This window comes from Rhagoletis pomonella, unplaced genomic scaffold (genome assembly GCF_013731165.1).
Source record: "Rhagoletis pomonella isolate Grant_MI unplaced genomic scaffold, Rhpom_1.0 Rhpom_scaffold_00004, whole genome shotgun sequence".
Lineage (NCBI taxonomy): Eukaryota > Metazoa > Arthropoda > Insecta > Diptera > Tephritidae > Rhagoletis > Rhagoletis pomonella.
The window spans coordinates 47,570,902-47,594,320 of NW_023458558.1; the positions used below are offsets into that span (position 1 = coordinate 47,570,902).

The following is a 23,419-nucleotide window of genomic DNA, read 5'->3' on the forward strand; positions in this document are numbered from 1 at the left end:
GCCATTTTTGATGCTGGTTTTTAACTGGGCCAAAACTATGAATTATTCATAAAAGAACTAAATTTTTGAAGGTATTTTCAAATAGGTCCAGCTCTGGTAAATCCCAATATTTGTCAGAATTATTTTGGTGCAATTCTTCAAAGATAAACAAGGTTTTATAATTACAATAAAAAATAGTACCGATTTTTCTTTAGTCTAATTAACATATATTGTCAATTTGTAAAATTTGAAAGCAACAATTATACGATTACTTTTACTTTTCCTAGGCCTTTTAGTCTTGAGAATTATTCTAGATACCTTAGTATTTTTGAACCCGCTTGAATACTTAAGCACTTACCATCTCCTAAATACTAACAAATGATTTAATTTAGTATTAAGCAACTTCTAAATAGCCAAGTTTTTTGTTTTACTTGAGTAAATATTTAGCAACTTATAAATATCTAAGAAAGCTGGTTTTTATTTAGTGTTAAAGTATTTCTAAATATTAAGTACATATGTGGGTATTTAAAAACCAAAGGTACTTTAACTTTTAAAGTATTTAAGTGTACTTGTCAGTGAACTACCCCGCATATACGCGTAGGAGTTTTTTTGTATCGTTTATGTATATTCCTCACTGACTGAGCAGAATTTTTATACTGTGGCGTTTAACTTTTCTCACTGAGAGCAACCATAAAAGCAACGTGGAAAATGTTACGGTTAATCTCCGATCGCTGCTGTATTTCTCGTTTGTCACAGTTATCTTCGAGCTCTGATTCTATTTAAATCTGCACTTGGGGGAATTTGTTGGTGGGTTACGCACACAAGCTTAATTCACTGCTAGTAATTATACATGTAATATGCATACATTTACATGTATTAGAAATGTGATTTACAAATATGAAATGAGACATTCACTAAACCATACACGCATACGTACATACATAAATAGATATACATATATACAAAAATAACCCATTATTTGATATAAACATTTATATATGCCGATGGTTCTTTTCGCTTCCCACTCTTTTACATATTTATTCTAACAAATAACAAGAGCAGCAGCAATGTTTTTTTTTTGTTTTTTTGTTCGACCATAAAATATGCAAAGTGTTGTGCAATGATTGCCGATTGTTTCGCTACTGCATGGTCCTTTGCGGGGACACATGTGTACGTACACATGGATATAGGCGCATGAATTGCACCTGCCGCTGGCTACTGGCCACTGCGCGACCACATTCGGCAAATAAGTATAACTGATTTATGACTGATAAGATAAGGAAGTAATGCTGCGGTAGAGTGTGGAAATTTGCCAATAATAAATTTACAATGATAAAATGTTGTGAAATATGTAACCAATAAATATTGCATCCAAGAGTTACGATTAATATGCACATATTCTATGTAGGTATTATATGTTTGTATATATGATTCAAATTTACGTTGTGTAAATTACTAGCTTACAAATTTTTTTGCTAGATATGGCATTTGCCTTTCGACGCAGAATTAGGGATTGAGGGCATTTGGCAATAAATAGCGATTAAGTAAGTAATCCATCGTCAAGATAGTGATGAATAGTTAGTGTGCTTAATTCACTACTGATGCAAAATAAAGATATGTACATAGGTTGCGTTCAGAAATGCATCAAGTCAAAGCATCAGTCTCTTTTATTTTTAAACTATAATTGATGGATTTGTCTTATTTACGCAGTTAAGTTCCAATTCGGCTTTTAACCAATGTTGCGCATCTTTAACATTTCCATCAATTATAGTTTAGAAACAAAAGAGGCTAATGCTTTGGTTTCATGCAATTCTGAACGCACCCATACATATGTATGTGTACATTTACATTGAGCGGAGTTTGGCGTCATAAAAATGTTCGTGCTTAGCAATAAATTGATAAACATAAAAGTTTCAGCGACTTGAAACGCCTTTTTCGGCTGGACTAAATGTTGATAGAAGTAGATACCACGGTTGGCACACGACAAAAAATAATCTGACCAAAATTTGCAAAAAAAAGTACCTAAAAGTTACTAAGTAAAAAATAACGATTTATTAAACAATAAACTGTAAAACAAACCTCGTTTATTTGCCATAAATAAAACATGGGTACAATAAATGGTTTTATTAAAAGAAAACTAAACAAATTCATTTTACAAATGAGGCCATTAGGCCCAAAGGAGCCTATCTACACAAAAAAAAAAAGTAAGTGCGCCTGGGCCACACTGGAGAAGTGAAACTTACGTTACATACATATTTATTTTGTCTCATAACCAATATACATACATACATATGTACATACATACATTCATCTGCTTTTGCTTAAGGTTATATTTTTTGTCTTTTTTCTATCTAGATCCCTACCTGTTTTCGTCTATCTTCATTTCATCTTTATGCTCTATCGATAACAAAATCGATAGTAACATCCAATAAAATATCGATAACAAAACCGATAAAAATATTGATAAAAAAATCGATGAAAAATTCGATAAAAATTTCAATAGCAAAATCCATAATAATATTGGTAGGAAAATCTATTAGAAACTCGATAAAATGTGCACAACAAAATTGATAAAAATATACCTTAAAAATATCTATAAAAATATCCACAACAAAATCGATTGTATATCGATAACAGAATCGATAAATATCCATAAAAAAAATCCATAAATATCGATAACAATATCGATACAAATATCTATAACCAAATCGATACAAATTTTCATAAAAAAATCGATAAAAAAATATCGATAACCAAATCGATTAAAATATCCATAACAAAATCGATATATACCGATAACAAAATCGGCAAATATCAATAAGAAAATCGATAAACATCGATAACAGAATCGATAAAAACATCGATAACAAAATAGATAATAATCGATAAATATCGATAACAAAATCGATAAAAATATCGGTAACAAAATTGATGAAAAATATCACTAACGAAATAGTTAAAAATATCGATTACAAAATCAATTATTATATCGATAATTTCCGAAAATATCAATAGGAAAAACTACAACAATATCCATAAAAATTTCGATAAAAAACGAATAAAAATATCGATAACAAAACCGATAAAAATATCGATTATTTTATCGATAAGTCCCGAGAATCCCGAAAATCTCTAAAATACCAATCGCTATATCCTTTCCTCTTTAATTACCTTGATTTTAATCTTTCTTCCCCTATCTTCATCTTTAATTTTATCGGTATCCTCATCCTCCTGTTTGTCTTTACTTTTATGTTTATCATTTTCTTCATCTTTGCCCTTATATATGTATGTATAAGCAAAGTGTTTAAATTTACCTTGGTCTTCATTTCTGCTTCTATATTTACGCATTTTTGTTTTTGTTTTCATTTTTACCTTTGCCTTTATCCTTTCCTTTATCTATCTATGTACTCCCCTTTACTTTCATTCTTGTATTCTTATTTTTCTAACTATTATTCACTAACCTTTTATTAGTGAATTTTTGTTAAATTAATACCATATGCATACACTCAAGAAGCACTTGTTTCAGCCCCAACCATTTCCGTTGCACAATTTTCGTGTGAAATTTCCGTTGAATTTGCCAATTTACTTCTAACCAACCAACCGCCGCTAAAGAAGTTTCACTTCAATAAAAATAAAAATAAAAACTTTTAACTGAAATTGTTTTCGTGGCTATTATTGTATAAGTGTATGCAGTAATTAATAAATGAATTAAGCACTAAGCTAATTATACCATCTCACTTTGAAATAACTATAAGTATTTATACGCACTTATAATTTAGTAATTACAACTGGATATCAACCATATGCCTTATATTTCCCTGCGAAAAATTCTTACTTAAACAAAGTAATCTTTTTTCTTTTCAGCAGACGACCATCAACTTACAACCAAACAGCTGTTGCGAAAGAAAAACTAGTTGCTCAAAATGTTAGCCATGTCACAAGGTTTCTACGACAACCCCTACACTCAAATGCGTGCGCCACCAACATCGCTGCTTCCGCCACGCGTCAACAGTCCCATCAACAATGCATCGGCGCTCGATTTGCAAACATCGAGCCGATCGCAAGTGCCACCACCACCACCGCCGCCGCCGAGGTAAGGTTTCGCCAAGCGGCGCAAAAAATCAAAAGCAGGAAAAATTATTTTAAAAAAATGTATAAAAAATAAGCCGAAAATCTGGGTGACTTGCTAAGATCACAAATTTCCATGCATACATATTTGTGACCATCAACATTCTCCAATGCATATCTTCAATCAACATACCAAATGTAGTGTGAAATTTGGATAATCAAAATCGAATGGAGAGCACCACAATCAACCTTTACTCGAAAACCTCTTTGGACGAATTTAAAAATTAATTAATTGTTTAGTAAATGATTTCCAATTAGTCCCGCATTTTTTGGTAATGGAAATTTTTGAAAGGAGACATCTTCTTAAAGTAAGCAATTTAAACTGCTTTGGTTGGTAACCTGAAGGCAACTTGTGTATACGTAAATTCTAATAAAAATTTTATAAATTTTACAATAATGCATACCTAGTATTTATGTACATACTCGTACTTAAATTTACATAAATACATGTTATTGAAAAAAATCAAGCATAAATTTTGGTTGGTAAAACAAACACAAATACATATACATATATTAACTCAATATTATTAAAGAAATGCTAGAAATGTAATAATAATAAATACATACAAAAGCGATTAAAATAGTTTCGTATTCATCGAAACTTCAAAAATTAACAATATCTAGATACACACTTGTAAATTTATTACATAAGCTATATACATACATATGCATGGAACTACAATATATACTTCAAAACTAGTAAACAAAAAAATATTAACTATCCAGCTTAAAGCTAAGGTATATATTAAAACTAAATATTTAAAGTAAATAATTGCATGCATCTATGTAGGCGCACAATTTTACAAATAGCGTAATACATTAGAGTATATAGAGTACTTGTATATAGTTATTCTAGGTATTGGACTTCTACCGGTGTTCAGTTTTATGTGCGACACCTGTAAAATAAAATAATATATACTAAATTTAAAACAATATGGACTGTAGAAAAAAATGTGTACTGGTATTTTCTGCTTTAAAAATGATTAAATTTATACACAAGCTTCAAGTAGCTTATCATAATATAACTTTCGATTACTAAAACTTAAAATAAGAAACAAAAATATTTTTACGTAAAAACGTTACAAAATATAAAGGAATATGCATACTTCGAAAACTACTATCTTGCAAACACTTAACTTAGGGTTGTCCTACTAAACGCAGTCATGCTTTGGAATGTATTTATGAATTGGCCTAAATTTTAAATGTATAAAATCTAAATATTTCAAATAATGTGTGTACATTATACTGCATCACCAAAAAAATGCGGTTTTCCGGCGGTATTACAAAATCTGGTATACCCTAAGACTTTTACAAAAATATTTCGGAAAAATACAAAAAAAAAACTCGGTACTGTTTTTCCACTGGAATTATAAAATCCATTATATTTTAAGACTTTCACCAAAATATTTCGAAAAAATATTAAGATTTATGTGAGCTAGACCGGTTTGAAAATACCTTTAAAAATTGAGTTTTTTATGAATAAAAATAGTTTCTTAAAGGATTTTTTGGAAAAAATCCCCTCAGATGACAAAACAGTTTAAGCTTCAAAAATCTACATAAAAAATATTTTAAAATTTTAACAACGGAATCATAATAATGAAAAAAGTTCAAAAAAAAAATCATCAAAAATCTCGTTATTATGATTCCGTAGAAAAATTGTTTAAAATATTTTTATGCAAATTTTTTGAGCTTAAAATGTTTAGGCATCTGAGGTAAGTTTTTTAAATAGTAAAAAAAAAACCTTTTTATTAATAAAAAACTCAATTTTCGGAGGTATTTTCAAATCGGTCCAGCTTACGTAAATCTTAATATTTTTGCGATATATTTAGGCGAAAGTCTTAAAATACAATGGATTTTATAATTCCAGTGGAAAAACAGTACCGTTTTTTTTTTGTATGGGGAGTGTTGCAGTCTAATGTACAATATTTTACTCCAGCAGCGCTATCGTTTTCTTGAACTCTTCAGAAAAATGATGATACTAGTACTTATAATTCGAAAAGGTGGCTTGTTGTGGCCATTCCTGCTTAACCAGGTTAAAATCTATTTCGGCTGAGGTTGTTGTGATTTGCATATATAAGTATTCTGAAATTCTGATAAAAAAATCCACATAAGACTTAAATGTCATCGATGATTTTAATGCTGACCTTGTATATCGCTTGTCAAAAGATTTGTTAATGAATTACAAAATGTTAAAATTTACATCAGTGATGACAGTTAAGTCGTCAGAAAGAAATTTTTGCGAAATTATAGATATATTGTATTAAATAAAATAAATGAGTTGGTAAAATAACACACACACAGCCTGTGTTTCACCAATTCCGGTGCAGTAGCAGAGAAAGTGATCATATACTTCCGATTTTCTCTTCATCTAAACAGCTGCGTCACAGGCAATGAAAACTGTCAAAAGCAACCTAAGTTGAGTTAAGTATTTTAAGGCTCTTTGTTTTCCTTCGTTTCAAACACTTGCCTCGAAAAATAAAGTAATTAGGGCATATTCATTGTCTACTCGCAGGTAAGGGTCAAAACAAAGCGAAGAGCTAGCATCGAGCAAAGCTTCAATTACAAACGTGTAAATACGCGTTGCTCTTTTCACTATGCGCTCTCCCATTGTGACATATGCGTTTGAGATCGACGCTCTTTGCTCGCCGCTTCACTATGTTTTTAGCCTTAGTTGTAGCTTTTTACTTTAGAGACGACTTTATTTTGATTATGAATATTCCCCATTGCCTTTAACTTATCTTAGCGAAAAGATGAGCGCCCTGGATTGCTGAGATATTATAACATTCGTAAATAATATTTAAAAATAACAAAAATAGAAATTTTATGCGACATCCGCTGCTTAATGTCGGCAGAAATTTTCTTTTTGGCTTCCATTAGAAATATTTTTTTTTTTTATCTAAAGTTACCGAAAAAAATTCTAATTCATTTACAACTTAATGACCGTAGTTATAGCCAAATAAAGTCGACCCTCAAGTCATTTAATGCTTTTTGGACAGACATCATATTGAAAATTGTTTAAAAAGGCGGGAGTTGGCTTTAGAGTCGGCTTTATTTTGACCCACGGGCCAATATACGCATGTCCACATATTTATATGATTAGCTTCTGAATTTAAATACGAAATAATAAATGTCGGCATATGTTGAAGGAAATAAAGATTTGTTTAAAGCACCAATTATTGCTATGATTATTAGAAATATATTTAAACGCAGTAAATAACTTTTTTAAATTAAGCAAACAATCATATATTAAAAACTATGCAAATTTATTCCATTCAAATACTCACTTAAATAATTCAAAAAAAAAAAACTTAATAGTTTACTACGCAATAATAAGAGAGCTGTAAGAAAAATGCCAATTAAACGTTAGGTAAGCTGTGCGAACGAGTTTTCCCTTGCTTAAGATCAGTATAATTAAAAGCTAAAGAGCTTGTTGAAAAACTTCTAGCAATTTAAAAAATAAGCAAGTTAACCATCTAAACGCTTCCTTATTTACGTATGTGTTATATATACATTTATATGTATTTGCATAATAAATATAAAGCACACACCACTTTTTTTTTGTGTGCCGGCAGTTAAGAAAATTTTCGAGTAGAAATAAAATCTAGTGCATTCATGGATATACATAAATACGCATATATGGACTGTATGTAAATGATGTATATATGTACATTTTTTTTTATATATTTAATTGTTTAACAAACTCTGTCAAATGAATATAAAGTTCTTAGTGACTATGAAATACTTAAGGTTATTAGAAGTATTTATATGTAATGCTACGGACTGCTCCACAGATATACATACATAAATATGTATGTATTTATGTTTGTAATTATATATGCATATGTACATACATATCTATTCTAAACACTTTTGAGAGCATTAAAAATATTACAAATACGTAAATGTCTAGTTTGTAATCCAAATATAAAATATTATATCGGGATGGACCTGAAATTATGATATTTCATATATACATACCTACATTCAAACCTACGTAAATTAAACCGAATTATAAGAGTCATTAAGAATACTCATATCATCCTAACAAATCCATTGTAATGATACATATACATATATGCAACAGGCTGTACCCAAAGCGTACACTCAGCGTACAGTATGTTTGCAAAGTATGTAATTTCGAAAGGTTTTTTTTTTGCGAACAGAGAAGAAAAGTTTTTTGCTCTAAAATTAATTGACTTCAAGTACCCCATTCGATAATCCACCTACCAAATCTTAGGTCCTACCACCTTAATGATTATAAATTAAAGCTATATAAAGGAATATTTTGATTATTCCAGGGCAATAATTAAAAAAAAAAAACTTCTTGCCGAATGTACGAAGGTGTCACGGAAAAATGTAAAAAGGCAAGTTCGGCAAACAAACAAAAAAAAAAAAAACAATTTTTTCGTAATTGCCTTGCAAAAATACTTAAGACTTAGCGATGTACAGCGAACTTTTTTTATTTCCTCCTCGAACGGTGGTACGGTCTGGTATGCAAGTATATGTACAAAAATCATGTAAGTCGTTCTTCACATTTGGCTGTCGATATATGTACATACAATAGTTTCCTAAGCAAAATTAAACCATTTTACATCTTGCCAGCTAGTTACTTTGAACTGCCTAGAAATTTGCATTTAGATTTCTTTTATAATTGTACCTACGAGTTAGGCTGATATTTTGGTTTTAAATAGATTGTAAGCTATGCATAATGTCAAAGTTACTATTACTACAGATTATATAATTGTAATCAAAGAAGCTCATATTCTAACAAGCTGTAGAGAAATATTTAATTACATAAATTTAAAGTTTTTTTTGGAGTGTGCTTAAAGTAAATAACTATAACCACTATATACGTATTTAGTCAATCTTTATAACTATACAAATACGGCTTAGTGTAGAAATATAGAATATAGAGTAGAAATGTAGAATTTTCTAGATACTGTTTACAGCCATTCCTAAATTCGATCATCAAACGCCAAAAAAAAAAATTCAAAAATCCTCTTGCCTACGGTGACCATTCGTACCGATTTTGAGAAAATTCTCCCGCTGAATATTTTTCAGAAGTCGGGACGTGTAAGTGTCTAAATTTTTCATATTTGTACCGATTAAATCCCGCTGGACCGATTTTCCGTCATCCCTTGTCAAATTTGGTTTGAGGACAAACCGGTTTCGGCGTTGTGCCATCTTCAGTGTAATTTTTCGTTCTTAATTTTCGTATTAATTTAATAAGAGATAATTTTTCGTACAAACACGGCAGCATAGAAACATGTACACAGAATATAAAAGGCGGAGGTTTTCAATTCGTCGGAATATTTTTTTATTTTATTTTTATTTTTTTTATGTATGTTACCGCATAACTTTGGACCATGTCAACCGATTTCGATAATTCTTTTTGAATCGGTAGTGTCTCCCATACTAATCTGGTTAAGATCCGATCAGTGGATCATGAGATATATATATATATATATTTTTTTTTATATGAGAGTTGAAGTCGGTTTTTTTTTTGCTAAAAATTACTTGTTAGTTTTTATTCTCATTTCTCATTTCAGAATTATCGAAATCGGTTGACGTGGTCCAAAGTTATGCGGTAACATACATAAAAAAAAAATAAAAAAATAAAATAAAAATTATTCCGACGAACAGATAACCTCCTTCTTTTTTTGAAGTCGGTTAAAAAAGATAAGAAAACGTGGCTTGCGCTGCCACTCGTTGTCGTTAGAAAACGCAACGCTTAGGGCTCCAATTTAGGAATGGCTGTAACTCTGCTTTTATAGAGTTAAGAATTAATATTTCGATCCATGGAAAGGAATATGCCGGGGAAAATGTACATAAGAATATCTTCAATTATGCCACTCAATAAAAACGTCCCCAAAATATAAATTTAAGTAGAAAGGTATAGGTTTATTGGTTTAATCGTACAGAAATTCCTACAGCATATTATGCAGTATTTCCGCTAGGCATTAAATGACAACGAGTAGCCGTCATTAAGCAGTGGAAATTCGTCATTACTAAAAAGGTGGAAACAGCGAAAACCCCAACCATACCATATCAATATGTTTATCACAATTTATCCTGCTCCATTAGGACACTTTTACCTAACCTATTCGTTTCGCATAAGCCAAATTGTGTATACAAACCAGCAGGAAACATATATTTGACTTTAAGAAAATACTATTTTATTTTATTTTTTATTTTTTTAAATAGGGAAATACGTCAAAGCCCAAGAAGTTCAAGTTATAGCTAGGGATGGCAGAAAAATAATTTCAATCGATTAATTAATCATAGAATAATCACAAGACAATAAAAATTAAAAAATAATTTATTGGTTGTATTTGTTTATAAAGTTACTTAAAAAGAGAAAACAAGTTAATAATATAAAAATAAACTTAAAACAAGCTTTATAAATATGAACGTATTCGAACCGCAAATACTGGTTTACCAAATATCTCGACTCCTGCGCCATCTATCGGCACAATTTATTCCTTTTCCTTTAATTAATATACGTTCTAAATATCAACCAAATCGGATTACACATACGCACTTTTCAAATACCTCGACTTCTGCGCCACCTATCGTATTCATTTTTCATATTGCATTGTCATCGGCTGCTGAGCCAACTGTGAAGTTTCAAGTCTCTAGGTCATCCGGAAGTTGGTAAAAAATTGATGGCAAGATTTTCCCCTAACAAACATACTACATACATTGAGAGTTAAATAAAAGCTTGTAAAAACTAGCTAGCTTCTAGTTGTTGTTGTTTTTATTTTGCATCTAAAAGCTCCGCGGCCAAGTCGAAAATTCATGTTGTCGAAAATAAAGGTGACATACAGTATCAAAATTTTCACTCAAATTTCATACTTTTTTCTCAGAAGTGTTAGATTTTTTTTTTTGAGTATACATACGGTTTTATAGCCCATTAGATTTTACTGTAATAATGTGCAAGTTTAAGTACCGTTAATTTTTTTGGTATCTGGGGTAAAGGCAATTTATATTTGTATGGAAGAAAACCGAAACACCTACGACAAAAAAGAATCTAAAAAATCAACTTGAAATTTGCACACTACTGGATTTAAATTTAATGGACTATAAAACTGTATGCTCAAAAAAATTCTAGCGCTTCTGAAAAAATAGTTTAAAATTTTGATGAAAATTTGTTGATTTTTTTTTTTAGTTTTCTCCAACTTGGTTTAATAAATAAATAAATAAATAAATCTGATTTTTGTTAGAGAATAATTTTGCTTTAATTGAAAATTTTTAAAAATAAAAAAATTAACATAACTGGTAAGCAATAGAAATTGGGGTGATAATGAGATGACCCCTACTGTATACTATATCTCTTTGTGGATGCTCTTATGTAAAGTACGTAGTTATTTTTATTTCATTGAAAAGTTCCCAAAAACTCGCCCTTGTAGGCATCACTTCCTTAATGACAAAGTCAAAAATATTCAGTCAACTTCTCTATGTTGTATTTCGATTTTAAAATATGTTTATACCCGTGCCCAAATAAGTACATACATATAAACTCTCTCATAACTTAAATATTAATATTCACTAGGCAACAAATGAAAGTGAACAACTTGTTCTAATATAACGTTCACGGTTTTTTTCATTAAAAATTTTTTGCTTTAACTATTTAGTAAGAACTAGTTCATTCTATAATATAAACCATACACATAAACCAAAGTTTCAAACTTTATATAAAGGTTCATCAAAATTTCCAACTTTTTGTTCAGAATTTCTAGAAATTTTTCTGGTATGCAGTTTTGTAGCCCATTCAATTTAAATTGAATGAGGTGCAAGTTTCAAGCGGCTAAATAATCACGTTGATTTGTGAGAATTTTTTTTTTTGGTGACGGATTTTTGCACTGGTTTCCAGGCACGAATTCCTTATGAAACAAATGCGGGAAACCATTGTTATTCAAACTGCGTAATTTCTTAGAATAAAAAGTTTAAAATTTTGATGAAAGTTTTTTGAATTTTTGTGAAATTTATATAAATTGTGAATCTTTAATTTATATGGTTTATATTATAGAATGAATTATATTTTTCTAAGTAATTAATGCAAACAAAATTTCATGAAAATAATTGTAAATATTATATTAGAACAAGGTCTACACTTTCATTTGTCGCCTAGTGTATTTCTCTCAACACAAGATTTGAAAACTATAAATAAATTATGTAACTGAAAACAAATCATATGTTGAGAGAAACATACTTCGTTGACGCAATTCAACTCTTTTCTTAGTTTTTCTGGCTGATCTTTCTTAATTCACCCCTTTTCTGGATTTTAAAGATTGCAAAAAGGGAGAGTGAGCTACAAAAGATATTAGAAGAGTCTTGATAATGTCCGGATGCTTGGTTAGATACTTGCTTCAATTTCGAATGCTTTTGCTTTATTGCTACAATGAAGGCGTTGTCTCAGAGACGATCTTTAAAAACATTCCAGAGCATGCAATTAATTAGCAAATAAATAGTTACAATAAAATGACTAGCCAAATAATTGCATAAGTATGTATTTATATAAAAATAGAGAATAGACAAGTTCAAGCATATGCTAACTACGTTTAGATAGTAGGAATTTCAAAAATAAAAAGTGGTAACAAATTTTATAAATATGCATAAATAAAATTAATCAAATAGTTTTTAAAACCGTATGCATCTTAGCAATTAACATAAAGAACTTCCAAATATATATATAACTATGTATACGAAGTAGTGGTGCTTAGAAAATTTAAATAAAAAATACTGAAATATACAAACTTGCTTTTGTCTTGAGGCTTATAAAATGAAAAATACTGTATCAGATTAACTGCCTAATAACCAAAGCTGCATATTAAACATTTTAAGTCAAAACTCAAATTTTTTATATTACTACATAGAAACACATAGTAAATCGTAAGATTTTTTCCCGTTTCTTCCCATTTCGTAGAATAAGGCCAAATGAAATAATTTTGTAAAATATCTACTACAACCGAGAGTACAAAATGTCAAAATACTAAACGATGAACTCCAGTTGCTGCATACTTGGATAGTTAAAAAGCTATTGAGCATACATACATACATACGATTTCAACTATTGAGTGTAGGGTTTAAGCATTCATTAGTATGTAAAGTGGTATACGACAAAATAAAATAAATTTAGATAAAACGATAACATTTAAGTTAATGCAGAGAAAGCTAATCCTTAGCGTAGGAACCACCTCGGAAATAATCTAATTTTCCTTTGTTTTATCCTGAAAACCTTGTCGGTTCTACTTTCCATGCATAATCTCGGAAGAATGGATTTGTGAAATCTACAGTGAAATTATGAAAAAAAAAATTATTTGTGAATATAGCGTTAGCTATCAATGTAACGGAAACACCAACGTTAAATAGTGCATATGTATGTATGTATATTTGTGCAAGCAAATATATGTACATATGTGCATATATTAAGTAAAATTAGGAACATAAATAAACATAATAGAAATTCAGATATATTTATTACTGAGATATTAACCAAAACTATTAGAAAGTTAACTAAAATGTATACATTATTACTAAAACAAGTCTTCGAAGCTAGGTGCATATTTTAAATGAATAACTATATAAACTTATTAGTATTTACATATATAGATTATCGGCAAAATATACTTATGCATATAACATACTTACTTACAAAAAAACTTGTAAAAAAACAAGTAAACAAAACAAAGCTTACATTTACTTACTAAAATACTAAATATCTATAAAATAGAATAATCATAAAAAATTACCAACCAAAAATTTTGCATAATACGCCAGTGCGAGTATGAAATATCGTTATGTGCTAAAATTAGAAAAACTAAAATCTTTTAAATTCAAATTACATATATTAAAAATCAACTCAATATAATCAAATATTTTAATGCTCACTAAAACTATACAAACTTTTAAATTCAAATGAAATTTGATATATCAAAACCATTTGCTGAGATATATCTGTTTATACGAATGTATTAAATTGAAGAAAATCAAAACAATAATGCGTTCCAATCAACAAACCATTCGAGTCAATCATGTACTGTGTGGCGCCTTCGGTAAGTCTGTTGTTGAATCTACATAAATAACTTTACATTTAGCGGTACAAATAAAACTAATACATATACATATATCTAAATACTTATGCTACTTAAATTTAGCTACCCACCCCTGCATTATATAGAATAAAGGAATGATTAGAGCTAGCTGAACATCTAAATTAAATATGTATGAATGAATGGAAGTTATTTCAAACTGCATACATACATATACCTACGCTTAATATACACTCATACATATATACATATATTTTAGTCTACGTTTGTATAATTTATAGGGGACTTGAAAAAGTTTAAGCTAAGCGTGGCAGTCTCCTGCCAATTCTCAGTTGATAACATTGCACAAAATCCTTAAAAAAGTCTCTAATATACATATAGGCATTCTTTTAAAATATAATTCGAAATAAACTCAAAGAAACAAATTTTAGTGTCACAGCTATTTATATGTATATTTTTTTATGCGCTTTCTGCACCTTAGCGGTTAGCTTCTTGTTGGAAATTTTCAATATAGATTTTTTAAATAATTCTAAGGTATTCTTTAGCGTTCATATTTCGTGTGAGATCAGAAAAGTTGACATTATAGTGGGAATAGATATAGTACTATATGTACAGGCTCCTGATTGCTTACAAGAGGAGATACGCGAGTCGCTTTGTTTAGTCATTCAAGAAGTATCCGGAAAAGCGGAAAAAGTATTCATTTTAATAAAGTATTTCTTCTGTTCTGCTACACGATACATTGAAGAAAGGATGCTATAATAATGTTTTATTTTTTATACGGTATACGGTTCAATTTCCTGCTAAGAACTTGTGCAGACGATTTGATAGACTTACCCAGGTTAGTTTAGTTTGATTAATAGGTTTTAAGTGTAATGAAAAGAGAAGCGCAAGTTTATTTAACGAGAAAAGAAATTTGGGGCTGCTATTTTACTAGTTTAATTCCTGATTTATATTTAACCAACAAAATTATAAAATACGTAATACATATCACTATCAAGTATGTTATTTATAGAAAGGTATGTGTACTTATTTACACATATTTATCTACGTACATAAATAAATGCATACTGTAGATGAGAAAGTAAGCACATCATTACATGGTATATCCAACAGTTGATAGCTGCATGCATAGAAACTAGCTATAGACCAGACATTCCCACACTTTTTTGCTCGTGGACCATTTTCAATATTTTATTTATACCCAAAATTCGCAAAAAAAATGTGAAGATTAGAGCGGAAAATGGAATGAATATGCAAGCTTTTACAAGGAATACCGTCGCAAAGCCATCAAAATACGCTCTCGCTCTGAGGGATTGTATTTTTAAAGAGCGCTCTGACTTCAGAAACTCCATGCGCGAGCGTTATTTGCGTTTTCTTCACTATGAGCTCCTCACTTATTTAACTCACTCATAAATTTTCATGAGGAGTATATGTATTTAAAAGTATTTATTCGTATCGATGGTATCATTATTTTTCATCGATCCGAGTTTTAAAGTGAAGCGAAAAATATTTATCACTCACATTTTAAACACACAAAACTTGAAACAAAATTCCATAAATTGACAATAGAGAAAAGATAAAATTTATAAAAAGCTATCAATTTATAAATTTATAAAAAGCGCATCAAATTTAGAGCATAAATAAAATGATTTCTCAATGAGTGCTCCCTGCTGCTTTAATGAGTCTATCAACGACTAAAATTATTAAGTGATGAAATCTAGATAAAGGTCTGATTATGCATACTTCGCATAACTTCTCACAACCATTTGTACCAGTGCAATAGAAATGTAACTTAAGAAAATGTGAAGCGAAATCAAAACTCAACAGATCGCTAAGTTTTTAAAAGTTCTGCTAATTTATGGGTAATGGAATAAATACAAACTATATACAAAGTACATACGAAATTACAGTTTTAAGTTCATGCGAAGTTGTGCGAAGTTATGCGAAGTACGCATAATAAGTAAATATAGAGGCGAAAAAACTGTGTTACATTAAAGAAAAATTTAGCTTATCCACGCTCTTTCGTTTTTAACTCACAAATGAGTAAATTAAAATTAATTGCTTTTGAATCGAATTCTAGTGAGGAGAAAGATAGAAATTTTATTCCCCAGTGATAAATTTTTTAAGTCTCTGTCTTAAAATACACTACTAAAAAAATTAAGGGAGGTTTTAAAAAACTGAAATTAAAGATGAATATAGGGCCTATCTGGTCCATATGCCAGCCTAACAACAAGTTTTTTTCAACCCCGTAGACAAAAAAAAAATCAAATTTGCAAAATATTTTTTAGCGTTATCCGTCAGTGTTACATGAATTTTTTTCCTCTCTTAATTTTTTTAGCAGCGTATTATCTGCCTACATTGGTTGGTAAGGCCAAGAAAATATATTTATTCTTTACTATCAAAGCCAGATAAACTTTCGTGGATCTCCACTTACATCTCTATATTTTTTTCACGCCAACGTAGACTGCCGTCAAGTCTGCGGTGGACCCCTGACTGTCCACCTGGACTACTTTGGGAATCGCCGCTATAGACAGATATGAATAACTGGTCACTCCTACACAAGTGATATTTCATACTAGGCTTGAGGAGCTTTGGAACTAGAGCCAGCTCTTTTAATTGAAGTAGTTCATTAGTTTACAAATATGTAAACAGTGCTTTCTTCGGCTATGTGGAAGGCTTCATACATTTCATGAGCATCGTAAAATTTTGCTTCACTAATCAGAGCTATGGAAGATATGTATACCATACAAAATCACCGATATAAATGATTTTCACGGTATGCCTTGTATGATCTATACGAAAGCAGTTACACAATTTCATGGTTTTAGCTGCGTACACAAACTGTAGGAGATATAGAAAATATCGGTGCCCTATATATTGACGGTTTTCTCAAAATAGACTTTGCGTGATTATTTAGAAAATAGCTAACGAAATTTCTGCCTTGAAGAAGCGAATCAGTTTTCAATGCACGACTAAGTAATGCAGTAAATATGTATTTCGTGGCTTTATAGGTCGAGAAAGGGTTAATAAAAGTCGTTGGTCTCGAATGGGTTAATTTTCTAGAGTTAGTCGACTTATCCTATTTTTAAGGTTTTTGGTTCATAATGGTATGATTTGAAACCCTTTTTAATTACGCACAGAAAAAGTGATTATTTCACCTACTGTGCAATGGAAGTCAATTTGGAATTAGTAGTATCTATGGATGTGTTTTCCTGTTGCACTATTAACAAACGGTAGTCAATAATTTAATAAATTTAAAATATTCTTGGCGAAAAGTTTACACATAGGCATTTAATAATAACCTCCTAGACACAAACCACCATCACTTTAGGGCACTTACATAAGTACACTAGCAAATTTTTCTATGAAAAAAAATAATATTGAAATATTTTGTGTAGGCAAATGTTAAAAACAAATTTTATGAATTGGCAGTATTTTGCGAAATGCATAATTTAGCTGCCGGTAGTGGGAAGCCTAATTTGCAGCAATAAATCCATCGAAGAAGTGAAAGCATAAAATAAAAATCAAATGTAAATTAGTGTATAACATATTTGAAACTATGAATGCCAAGTTAAACTGATTTATTGGGCAATTATTCGTAATGACAAAGAGCTATACAGCCAAACGATTAGACATTTGAAGCCAATAATTTAATGAGATGCAATAAATTTCAACTAAAAGCAGTAAGTGTTGCATTATTGTTCCCCGAAAAGACACTCACATATGTTTCCGGTAAATAATTTACGGCATAGTGCCAAGAAATTAGTATTTTCTCTGCGATTCAAGGTAGCCCGGGCGTATGAGCAATGTGAGGTTTGGACAATTTTCAAGAAGCACTCAAACAGCTTGCGGCGCCTCTGAAAGCAAACGAGTCGAGAACAATATCTATGCATACATACATACATACTACATGTACATTTATTTTAGGCAGCGATGCTCACTTGCCAGTAGATAAACAATGGAAACATTTATTGCAAAACATTAAATAGAAATGTGTAAAAGTTTAGATAAATATTTAATTTATTGTAATCATAACAAGAACATAAATAAATAAATATATCCACTTGCTTTCCCTGCGGCTATCTGTGGTGCTATACCAAAAAGTGTTAAGAAAGGAATCAAATTAAAAACAATTTCACACCGAATCTTTCAAGCTAAAGAAAAGGACACAATTTATGTAATATAAGTGATAAATACGTTACGAGTTATATGTACATATCACACACATGTACACATATACTTTCAATTAAACACTCGCACATGTATGCATATGTCCATCTATTTAAGCCGAACGTAGCTGATTTGTGCGTGATTACTTGCAAGAAGAATTAATTATTTATAAGGGCAATTTTTGCCAATTTGAAGCGAGAGATAAACAATCTCAAGCGACAGTTTTATGGGATTTGACTTTTTCAAAAATTATTTCTTGCATTTGTGTATGTGTGTGGGCAGTATTCCAAGGAAATTTTCTTATTCTTAAAAAATATATACACATATATGTATACGTATTCAGGTATTATATTTTTCTTACTTCGTTTATTTATTTGACTTTTGAAATTGTGAGTAGTTCAAACCACAAAAGTTATAATTGCATATGTAAGCATTTAGGAAATGTCATTTGCAGCGAATCTCAATTAAAAATTTAACTAAAAATGTCTATGTTATGTTTTATGTAAACAGATGAATTTTCGCTTTATTTGAATTTCAAGTAAAACCATGTGAAATTAAAATTTGACAGGTTTTAACATATTAATTTTTTGTTATTCAAGTTTTGTTACTTCTTATACAAAAACATAGTTCATTCTTTAACAAAACACGTGTAAATCCAAGTTTTAAATTTTGTGCAATATTTAAAAAAAAAAATCAACAATTTTTCGTTAAACTTTCTAGCTATTTTTATTAGATTTCCTAGACAGATTCTAAGTATGCAGTTTTTTAGCCCATTGAATTCTAGTAGATGGCTAAATATTACAAAAAAAAATAACTGTGACTTACAAAACTGCATACTCAAAATCTTTCTAAGAAATCTAATTAATAATCTAGAACATTGTATGAAAATTTGTTGATTTTTTTTAATACTTCACACATTTTTATATAAACAAAAAAAAAACAAACTTAAATAACAAAAAATATAATTAAATAGTTAAAGCTTATTAAAATATGGTGAGGCTTTGATTTTTTCGACCACTGCATATATGTAATGGGTGGCATCCACGGTTGCCATTTCCAATTTATTTTTCGACCCAAAAATGAACGAAATGGTAAAAAATTTACCAATTTTTATTACACCGGGAAATTGAGTTTTATAACGACTTTTTTTATATAATATCCAAAGTGCATTAAAATCGTATATTATTAACGTTGAACCATTTAAAGTTTTAAATTATAATTTATTTCTTAATTTCGTTTTTACTAATGCTAAATCAAAAAATTTGCGCTCAGCTGCTGCGAAACTGTGAGGTAGACCGAAATTGATCCATTTTTAATCAAACTTACCAAAAGTTTACTACGACCAAATTTCATAATGAAACACTTAATGTTCCTTATGCAAAAGTTTCCTTTTAGTTAAAGTGTCATTTAAATGTACTCTAAAAAAGTAAGTGGTTCCATAATACATAAAATGGCAATTGAATAATAACAAAAGGCTAATTTAAATGAAAATAACAAATTTGGCAATGCTGATCTCGGCAAAATGGCATCAGCTGATTGTCGTAAATATGTAATTATGCTACGAAAATTACATACTTTTTTCTTACAAAAGGGACCTTTATGTCATTTAAATTCCCATTTTGGGTATTCAACTAAAGAATCTTTATGGGTACCTTTATCTTTAAGGTTGCTTTATGAAATCGACCAGCAAAATAAAGCATCCTTTAAATTTTAAAATAGTCTCTAACTTTTACTTTTTTCGCTATAGAACAATCCTAGGGGGTTAGAGCATTAAAACTCCAACTTAACTTTTTTTGGACCGCCCTAATGGCTTTTGCGGTAAACATAATCTGAGGCAACTTCTATTGAGACATATCGTAAAATATTTAAAATTATTAAACCAAGCAAACACCATTTACTCCTTTTTTCTTAAATAATAGGTGTGATTTGAAGAAAATTTTAAACATCAAATTTAACTTAAAAACACCTTTTAAGCCCAATTTGATGAATTTACATTGTTGTGCATTTATGTATTTACTTAAATTTTACCAAAGCTTTTGCCAGTAGAAATTTCACATTGTTTACATTTTTTTTGTTGTCTGCAATTGTAAACATATGCAGATAGTACATTTGAGATGCAGCTATAATATGAGAATTTTAATTAACACATGTGTGTTTACCTATTTAGTTACGCCCACACATAGCTATGCTTTTATGCTGTTACTCAACGAAATATATACATTTACAATTTTAATATAAAATCTCACCTTTGACAGTTTCATATTTGCCTTTTCGCTTGGACAAAACGCTCAAAGTCATTTTACTATTTATTGTTTTTGACACGTGTGCATGGTTCAAACCTACACATACAAACATTCTCTTGTACATACATACATATCGGTGGACATTTGACAAAACAACTTAAGTCTACCGACCTCTCTACCGTCAGAGCAAAAAATGTTATTTAAATTAAAACAAGCAGTTGTTGTAATCAGCAACATTTTTAAAGGTTGTCAATAGCGATAAAATAATCTAGCATTTTTTCGAATTGCAAAATTTTTCTCTTTGACGGTAAAATATGTTTTCTCGACATATGCTATTTTGTATGTCCGGTTTCACTCACACTCAGACAGTTTGAACACACATGAAAGATCACAAGTGGTTTGGTATTTGAAACGACGTTAAGGTGAAGTCTCTGCGATGAGTAGTATAACGACTTGAAGAAGAACTTTTACAGAAAATTCTCCGATGAAAATAAAATCCTCGAATATGCGTTAGCTTATTTCATGTATAGAACGCATAAAACGAAATTTGAAGTGAATCGGAGACATGAATATTTTTTTTTTTTACGAAATTCGTCCGACTTAAAAAAGAATGGCTCATATATGTATATATGTTTCGGGTGTATTTGTCATAACCATAACCATAACTGTGGGTGTCTATTGAATTTTGGTTTTTCGCCATAACCATAACCAAATATTTAACGCTAATTTACCTCTAATCTGGCATTAAAGAAGAGGCCCCTAAACGTGTTTAATTGACCTTCTTATGTTGGTTATTCTGTAACTCAAAAAGCAATTACTTGCAAAAGTACTACTACTAATGTATTCGGCGTTCACTCAGAGTTACTATAGTACATATACTAAAATCCGTTTAGCACTTGCAACTTGTGTATGCTATTTATGTATGTATGTATATCGAATTTTGTCCAACAACATCCTTTGCTGTTGCATGCATACACAAACAATAAAATAGTCTAGTCGTTTTCAGCCGCCATGAAAATTCGCTGGAACAAACAATTTCACCACTTATTTGCATACATCGAAGCAACACTTTATCATAACAAGTGGTATCATACATACTAAAACTGCCAACAACTTTACACTTCGTCCAGTTGTTATTTTGCGTTGCTTATTATTTTGTAATGTTTCCATAAAAAATCAGTGAAAATATCCAACTGCTTCAAAATAAATATACGGAAACGAACATATACGCAAATACATATATCCACATATGGTCACCTTAATATAGAAAGGACGGCTTTTTTGTATTTCAGCGACGGTGTGAGCCTTTCTATATTAAGCCAACGGCATGTATGCACATAAGGGTGGTCCAAAATAAGAAAAGTCGGAATTTAAACGCTGCCACCACCCAAGATTGTTCTATATCAAACAAAAAATATATGTACCCCTATTTTTTATTTTGAAATCAAAATACATGTGGAGGTCGCTCAAAGTTGCCTATGTATTTTATATGGGGGAAAATCAACTTATCTTAGAAATGGTATAGAATTCTTGAAAACCAATATTTTTCTATTGAAAATTTTTTACTCTTCAGGGGACGTAAAATATCAATACCGAATTTTTTATTTAACCATTTTTCAATACCAAATATTCTTTATTTATCCCTCCATTGCATTTTCTGACATTTTTGGAAGTTTTAGCGGACCTATAAAATATAATTACTAAAAACAGAGTTAAATAAATCATGGGGAATTATTATTAGGAAGCTCCTGAAGATGGGCATAGTTTTCCGATCGAAAAATATTGATTTTCAAGAATTCTATACCCTTTTCATGATAAGTATTTTCTCCGACGATTTTTTGATTTCAAGATATATATTTTTTCGATATAGAATAATCCTAGGGGATGAGAGTAAACAAATTCCGACTTTACTTTTTCGCATGTAATTTTGGACCACCTTAATGCATATACATATGAGCTAGTCTATAAAAGTGACGACATGTGGCAAAAAGGCTTTTCAATAGTTCTAGACTTCCTGAGAAGGAAAAAGAAAATTTTCCAAAAAAGTCGAAAATTAAATTTTTGAAATAATAAAAAGTGAATCTGTTCTGAGCAGCTCTTTAATAGTTCTAGAGTTCCTGAAAGGAAAATTAGGCAAAAAAAAACAGTTTTTTCAAAAAACTCAAAAAAGTAAAATTTTTTAACAAAATAAAAATGAAAACTATTCTGAGTAGCAGTTGCTGAGAAGAAAAAAAGAGAGTTCTGCAAAATTCCGCCGAAAAAAAATATTTTTTTTTTTCAAAAAAGTCGAAAAAGTCAAATTTTTGAAAAAAATAAAAACTTAAACTTTTCTTAGTAGCTCTTTAGTAGTCCCAGAGTTCCTGAGAAGAAAAAAGGAAGTTCTGCAATAGTACGCCGAAAAAAAACATTTATTTCAAAAAACTCGAAATTTTTGGAAAAAGTAAAAACTCAACTCTTCTGAGTAGCTTTTCAAAAGTTCTAGAGTTGCAGAGGAGGAAAAAGAAAGTTCCGCGAAATTTCGCCGAAAAAAAATCATTTAATTTTAAACTCGAAAACAGTTAAATAAAGAATATAATAACATTTAATTAAAACAGTTCTGAGTAGCTCTTCACTAGTTCTAGAGTTCCTGAAAAGGAAAAAGAAAGTTCTGCAAAATTACGCAGAAAAAAAATTTTAAAGACGAAAAAGTTAAATTTTCGAAAATCAAAAAAATTGAAACTGTTCTGAGAAGAGAAGAAAGCAAAATCGTTAGCCCAAGCATGGTTGTGTATAAATTCTGAAATGTAAGCTAATAAAATCTGAATTATAATTATTTGAGTAAACATTTGCAGAATTTGTTTTTTTTTT

General features: G+C 29.9%; 2 protein-coding genes across 2 annotated transcripts in view; both read left to right on the top strand.

Moving 5' to 3' along the window:
* Positions 1 to 23,419, top strand: part of LOC118737668 (UPF0565 protein C2orf69 homolog) — a 579,466-nt gene that overhangs the window by 74,278 nt on the left and 481,769 nt on the right. The gene's annotated exons all lie outside the window — the stretch shown is intronic.
* On the top strand, positions 3,858 to 4,446 carry LOC118737671 (sex determination protein fruitless-like). The gene has a single exon (XM_036468353.1). It carries the CDS (start codon positions 3,903 to 3,905, stop codon positions 4,074 to 4,076), a length of 174 nt encoding a protein of 57 aa, XP_036324246.1. The 5' UTR covers positions 3,858 to 3,902; the 3' UTR covers positions 4,077 to 4,446.

Bases quoted from the DNA above. Each gene is read 5' to 3' on its own strand.
- LOC118737671 (XM_036468353.1), top strand. From the start codon at position 3,903: ATGTTAGCCATGTCACAAGGTTTCTACGACAACCCCTACACTCAAATG.